Consider the following 7,500-nt stretch of genomic DNA (forward strand, 5'->3'; position numbering starts at 1 on the left):
AAGAAACAGAAAAACTTAGGAGAGATTTATTGATAGTAAAAACTTTAGCTGATAATGTTGAAAAATTATTTGAAGAAGTAGAGATAATGGTTGAAAGAAAGACAACAGAACTAAAGATAGTTGAAGATGAGAAAGAAAGGCTAAAAGAGGAGTTAATGAAAGAGGAGGGATTAAGGAAAGAAAAAGAGGATCAAATAGATAATCTTCAAGAGCAAAATAGGATAAAGGACAATAAGATTCAACAGCTTGAAGAGGAGAAATTGGAAAAAGAAGTTACAAATGAATATTGGGAAAAAGAAACACTCAAAATAGATGAAGAGTTGCAAGAGACTAAGTCCAAATTGCAACGAGAAGAGATAGTGAGAAAAAGATTAGAAGAAGAGCTAAATCTTGCTAAGCAAGAAGCAGACTAACTTTGGCAAGGTAAATTGATAGCAAAAACTAAAGTTGCTAATCTTGAAAAATCATTTGAAGAATTAGAGATGATTATTGAAAGAAACACAACAGAACTAAAAATAGTTGAAGAAGAGAAAGAAAAGCTAAAAGAAGAGTTAATGGAAGAGGAAAGACTAAGGAAAGAAAGAGGAACAAATAGCTATTCTCAAAGAAAACATGGAAGGTGTAATGATTCAAAATATGGAAACGAATGCTGAGGCACAAAGAGTTCAAGAAGAGAAAGAAGAGTTTAAAGAGGAGTTAATGGAAGAGGAAAGACTAAGGAAAGAAAGAGGAACAAATAGCTATTCTTAAAGAAAACATGGAAGGTGTAATGATTCAAAATATGGAAACGAATGCTGAGGCACAAAGAGTTCAAGAAGAGAAAGAAGAGTTTAAAGAGGAGTTAATGGAAGAGGAAAGACTAAGGAAAGAAAGAGGAACAAATAGCTATTCTCAAAGAAAACATGGAAGGTGTAATGATTCAAAATATGGAAAAGAATGCTGAGGCACAAAGAGTTCAAGAAGAGAAAGAAGAGTTTAAAGAGGAGTTAATGGAAGAGGAAAGACTAAGGAAAGAAAGAGGAACAAATAGCTATTCTCAAAGAAAACATGGAAGGTGTAATGATTCAAAATATGGAAAAGAATGCTGAAGCACAAAGAGTTCAAGAAGATAAAAGAAAAGCTTAAAGAGGAGTTAATGGAAGAGGAAAGACTAAGGAAAGAAAGAGAGGAACAAATAGCTATTCTCAAAGAAAACATGGAAGGTGTAATGATTCAAAATATGGAAAAGAATGCTGAAGCACAAAGAGTTCAAGAAGATAAAAGAAAAGCTTAAAGAGGAGTTAATGGAAGAGGAAAGACTAAGGAAAGAAAGAGAGGAACAAATAGCTATTCTCAAAGAAAACATGGAAGGTGTAATGATTCAAAATATGGAAACGAATGCTGAAGCACATAGAGTTCAAGAAGAGAAAGAAAAGTTTAAAGAGGAGTTAATGGAAGAGGAGAGATTAAGAAAAGAAAAAGAGGAACAAATAGCTATTTTCGAAGAAAAAATGGAAAGTCTACATATTCAAAACATGCATGAGGTAGAAACAATCAAAAGAGAGGTAGAGGATCGGCTAAATCTTGTGACGGAAGGAGCGAAAATTCTTAAGCAAGAAAAAGAGGATATGGAAGTCAAGATAGATTGGCTTGAAATATTGGTAATGCAAATTGATGATATAGTGAAACAATAAAAGAGAGAAATTCTAAGGAGAGAAGAAGAGAGCACAAGGCTTGATAAAGAGCTAATAGAAGAAAGAAGAATCAGAAAACAGACAGAAGGTGAAGTGGAAAGTCTAAGGAGAGAAATCAAGACTCTAAAGCAAAGACTTCTGGCGAAGACTGGACAGATTGGTGATACTCAAAAAGTAGTTATGGAATTGGCGGATTTGATGAATTAGTCGGAAGATGAAATAAATAGTGACGAGTGAGGAGTTAAAGGAAAACCTAGAAAAATAGAAAGTATAAAAAAAAAATTAAAAAAAAATTAAAAACTAAAAAATCCCCCAAAAATATAAAAAATAAAAAATCCCTCCAAAAATACAAAACACAAAAAGCATAAAAAATAAAGAGTCCAGAAGAACAAGAAGAAGAACAAGAAGAAGAAGAATAAGATGGCAGCAGGAAAAAAAACAGGCTGTTCCCAATATATTCTAGGTACCTATAGTAAAGGATATTCTACAAGATGGACTCAGCAGAAGGAAGAAGTCTGACTTGTTCTAGTATGCTTTGCTCCTTGATGAAAATTCACATGTACTGTTTCTTTGTCCGGTGAACAAATGCTGAACAAACAAGTCTGACTTCTTCTATTATGCTGTGCCTCTCTGAACAAGATTCTCTGAAGGTAGATAGAAAATAGAAAAAAAGAAAAAAAAAGAAAAAATTATAAAAAACTAAAAAATCCAAAAAAAAAGAAGATGGCAGCAGAAAAAAAAACAAGATGTCGCTAATGAAAGCACAATAAGGGTTACCGTCTCTAAACAAAGGTCTGAATAGAACTGACTACGAATTCCAATGCAGTGACAGAGATTAACTTGAAGGATCAAGAACTGACAGTTTGAAGGGTAAAAACCTGGCTTCCCTTAATCCGGGTCAGGGCATCTCCAGTTATTTTTCCTCCAAGAACCACCCCCACCCCCCACCCCCATAACCACAGAACCTGCCAAATGCACACACGCACACACACACACAGTCAGACTGTGTAACGCTGTAAACTCCACTGACCCTTTTAGCATTTTTCCCTCAACACCACTCTTGTTCGGTCAATCTTTGCCTTGGCTCTCCTTTAACTAATACTATACATTACCTTCAGTTTATCAATGAAATGTCCAAAGGTTCTCAGACCACTTCGAGCCCTCTCCAGGTAACTTGGGTCTCCCTTCCAGGCTTGACCTGTTTTTCTTTTGACGCCTTCCTTTAAACGGCGCATCTTTTTTAGTTTCTTTCTTAGGGGAATTGGTGCATTTTGAAGCTTTTTTATCTTCTCTGTCACGTCCTGCAACGAAAAATCTGGAAAAAAAAATAAAAGTAAAAAAAAATGATCAATATATACTGCACATATCCTTAGATAACAATCTTCATCTTCAATACTAAAACTGTAAAGGAAAAAACAAATCCTCTTCAAAATCGAGGATTTCCACAGGAATACCCCACCGGTGCTGTCAATCTACATCTCTGAGAAGAATCCAGCTACGTTTAGAGCATGCTACGTGTGTGCTGATAAGCATGAGCTAGTCAAGTTAAACTCAGGGTCACGCAGCTCAGTCCAATCGTATAAGCCCAGGCCCCTGCAAAATATAATTCCTTCTGCCAAGTGTGATCATTGCGGGACATCTAACCACTTGGAAGCCAACTGTCGGCTAAAGCAACCCGCTCAGGCGGCTGAGCCCACAAATCAGAGCCCAAAGCCTAAACTGAAGGGTAAGGTGACATAAAGGAACTGTGCCAATGCATACTGTGAGGTTTGTAGGTGCTACGAACACACAAAAAATTATTCACTATGTCCCAGCGTCCTCTCCACCTCCCCTCTCAATCTCAAATAAGGAAATAAATAAATGATGATAATAAATTAACAATAAATCATTCTAAAAACAGTAACAACGTCAAAACAGATATGTTCCATATAAACTATTAACAACGTCAAAAACAGATATGTCATATATAAACTATAAAAAGACTCATGTCAGCCTGGTCAACATAAAAACATTTGCTCCAACTTTGAACTTTTGAAGTTCTACCGATTCAACTACCCGATTAGGAAGATCATTCCACAATTGGTAACAGCTGGAACAAAACTTCTGGAATACTGTGTAGTATTGAACCTCGTGGTGAAGGCCTGACTATTAGAATTAACTGCATACCTAGTATTACGAAGAGGATGGAACTGACCGGGAAGATCTGAATGTAAAGGATGGTCAGAATTATGAAAAATCTTATCCAACATGCATAATGCACTAGTTGAACGACGGTGCCAAAGATTAATAGGTGCTATTATAGTATGCTATCTACCGCCGATTTTGCTATCTACCACCCCTTTCTGAAATTTTGGAACTGGTTTGTTATTTTGTTTACGAGACCCCAATTAACACTACTTTACAATTAACTGGGAAATCACCTAATACTGTCACTGATTGGTTTATTGTGTCTGGGAGTGTGTAGTGTGGTGGTTTCAATTGGAAAGTTCTGAGAAAAGGCGAAGAAGTATTTCCTGCTTTCTTGAATGATGTAAGATATGTTTACAAGCAGTAGTAGAATAAATTTTTGATTGAATATTTTTCATAGATTATTTTCTTTCAGTTTTGTAATATTTGATTTTTCATTTGATTAACTTGTAAAATTGTTGTATGATGAGCTTTGAAGAATTTGTGAAAAAAAGTTTCCCTACAAACTGCTTATAATTATGCACCCATGTTGTCCAGCCAATAAATATTATTAAACTATAATTAAAGTTCAATGAGGATAACATACGGGTGGTAAGTAACCTGTTTGATAATCCTCATCAAACGGGAGGATTAACATTGACGATAGATAACATACTTTGTGGTAGATACCATACTATAGTAGAAATTCGACGGTAGATAGCATACTATAATAGAAAATCGGCGGTAGATAGCATACTATAATAGCACCGATTAATATCTAGATCAGGAATAAGATATTTAATAGACCTTCAGTTTCTGTCCAAAGTTAAGATGAGAATCAGCAGCTGAAGACCAGACAGGAGAACAATACTCGAAACAAGGTAGAATGAAAGAATTAAAACACTTCTTCAGAATAGACTGATTAGCGAAAATCTTGAAAGACTTTCTCAATAAGCCAACTTTTTGTGCAATTGAAGATACAGACCTAATGTGTTTCTCAAAACTAAATTTGCTGTCAAGAATCACACCTAAAATTTTAAAAGTCATGCAAAGTTAGAGAAACATTATCAACGCCAAGATCCAGATGTTGAGGAGCCACTGTCCTTGACCTACTTACAATCATACTTTGCGTTTTGTTAGGATTCAGCTTCATACTCCATAATTTGCACCATGCACTAATTTTAGCTAGATCTCTATTAAAGGATTCAGCAACCCCAGATCTACATTCAGGAGAATGAACTCATGCAAAGACAGTAGCATCATCTGCATATGCAACAAGCTTGTGTTCTAGGCCAAACCATATGTCATGTGTATATAGTATGAAAATTTATGGTCCAAGAACACTGCCCTGAGGTACACCAGATATCACATTCCTTTACTCTCTATAGTGCCCATCAACAATAATTTTTTGAGATCTATTACCTCAAAATTCAATAATGATTCTAAGAAACTGCCCACCCACTCCCAACTGTTTAAGATTGAAAACAAGGGCCTAATGATTAACGCGGTCAAAGGCAGCACTAAAATCAAGGCCGTATCCTTACCTGCTTAACCTTCCCTTAGACTAAGTCTGAACCCTGTGTTTGCTTTCCAACCGGCTTCACTCATGGCAAAGTAACACTAAATCATATTTCTTAAATCATAAAACTAGTTTCATATTACCGTATTCAGACAAAGATAAACAATATCTTCCCCATACATTTTTTGATTTTACAAGTAGGTCTAATAAGATGATTTATACCTCTCCCAACGAACTACATATATTCACCCGTGTCATCGAATTATGGCACTATTTCTCTACCTGTCTAGAGAACGAAAAGATGACATTACTTACCGTCGCTTTTAACCTTGTTATCAGTTTTCAGTTCACCCAAATCCCTCTTCAGCGTCAAAACAGAAGAAGCCGTTCTGCTTCTTTGTCCAGCAAATTTATCATAATCTGAATCAGAATCTGATTCAAATCTGTTGTTATTAAGAAGGGTGGAAGGTTTTCGTGCAATTTTACTCAATGTAGAATATTCTTTATCCACGAAAGATGGCCATTGTTTTCTATTTTGTAATTCCAATCTCATTTTGGATCCTATGCCACGAAGTTCGTCTCGCCACAGCCTTGGTGCAGCCACACTCGAGTTGATGTACGTTGGGTGATCCATCACCTAAAGATTATGAAATTCGTTGATTACAATATATATATATATATATATATATATATATATATATATATATATATATATATATATATATATATATATATATATATAAAAAACAGCAACAAATTCAATTCATGACTGGATTTGGCTAGGTTTTATCACCAAGCTGACCAGTGTAGATTGGTGATGGTGGGAGATTTTTGTCTGACCGCTCACTATAAACCAACTTAGTATAAGTGCCCCTGCCTAATACAGCTTTGTTGATCATGGCGATACACAAACCATTAAGGCGTCCCCACTCGTAAAAGGTGTGTGTGTGTATATATATATATATATATATATATATATATATATATATATATATATATATATATATATATATATATATATATATATGTGTGTGTGTGTGTGTGTATGTATAGGCTATATATATATATATATATATATATATATATATATATATATATATATATATATATATATAGAGAGAGAGAGAGAGAGAGAGAGAGAGAGAGAGAGAGAGGAGAGAGAGAGAGAGAGAGAGAGAGAGAGAGAGAGAGTGTATCGACTCTACTGAAATACTTTTGTTGTAGGTGTCTTAATAAACTCCCCCACGTCTTTTCTATATAGGTTTTCAAAGTAAGAAATAAATAAGGCTGTGGTTTAACTTACCTGATCATTTAGCGAACTCTTCTTAGTACTACACTTAATGCTCTGTGCCCGATTGAGAGTTCGTTCCAACTGCTCATCCAGATTATTATACTCTTCTTCTTCTTCTTCTTCTTCTTCTTCTTCTTCTTCTTCTTCATAAGGTGAGACCTGGTCATGGAAGTCGTTCACAAAACCTAAATTGAATCCTGAGGGTGAAATAAATTAATTAATTACTTACTTAACCTATTCATTTAATTACTTATCTGATTTTACTTATTTCTTATATATTTAAGAAAATATTATCCCAGATTTTCATAATAAAAGTGCTAATATAATTTCCCAAAGTCATGCCATTTGATAAGAAAATTGACTTTAAATTGAATGTGTAGGCATTTTCAGTTGACAAATTGATGATTGAAGGTAATGAAGAGAAATTATAGAAATTGCTAAAATAATTTAAAAGCGTTTGCCTTTTAAATAGAATTGGTGGGGCGAAATAAATATGTAGCACGATCACAACGCAAAACGTAAAAGACTATAGACCTACCATTAAAACAACTGGAATTAGGGCTATGAACAGGCGTTTGTCTTGAACTAAATGCATCCCGAAGAGCGTATGGGAACCCTGTCTTTAATAACCCACCTCTCGAATTTCGTTCGGAAAGTATGAAATTGTCTTTTATACAGAAAATTTCATCTCTTCTATCTTCGCTTGAGCTGTTTATCGTAGGCCTACGCTTCAATAAACTTTTTATTGTCGGTTTTGATCTGCTTCTGGTAAAAGTTGATAGGTTCCTTGCTTTGCAGCGTAGCGATGTTGCTGATATTTTAGCAAAATTCTGCAGTTCACTTTGATAATG

The 7,500-nt window shown here is 34.8% G+C and overlaps 1 protein-coding gene across 1 annotated transcript in view; it reads right to left on the reverse strand.

Moving 5' to 3' along the window:
* LOC137630270 (transmembrane channel-like protein 7) overlaps positions 1-7,500 on the reverse strand; it is a 17,790-nt gene that overhangs the window by 10,209 nt on the left and 81 nt on the right. The window contains exons 1-4 of the mRNA XM_068361720.1: positions 7,188-7,500; positions 6,662-6,846; positions 5,674-5,995; positions 2,786-2,988 (exon numbers count right to left, since the gene is read on the reverse strand). The exon at positions 7,188-7,500 is cut by the window's right edge and continues 81 nt beyond it. Of these exons, the coding sequence (XP_068217821.1) occupies positions 2,786-2,988; positions 5,674-5,995; positions 6,662-6,846; positions 7,188-7,500 (1,023 nt within the window). The remainder of the gene's footprint in view (positions 1-2,785; positions 2,989-5,673; positions 5,996-6,661; positions 6,847-7,187) is intronic.

Source organism: Palaemon carinicauda, chromosome 38, assembly GCF_036898095.1.
Source record: "Palaemon carinicauda isolate YSFRI2023 chromosome 38, ASM3689809v2, whole genome shotgun sequence".
Lineage (NCBI taxonomy): Eukaryota > Metazoa > Arthropoda > Malacostraca > Decapoda > Palaemonidae > Palaemon > Palaemon carinicauda.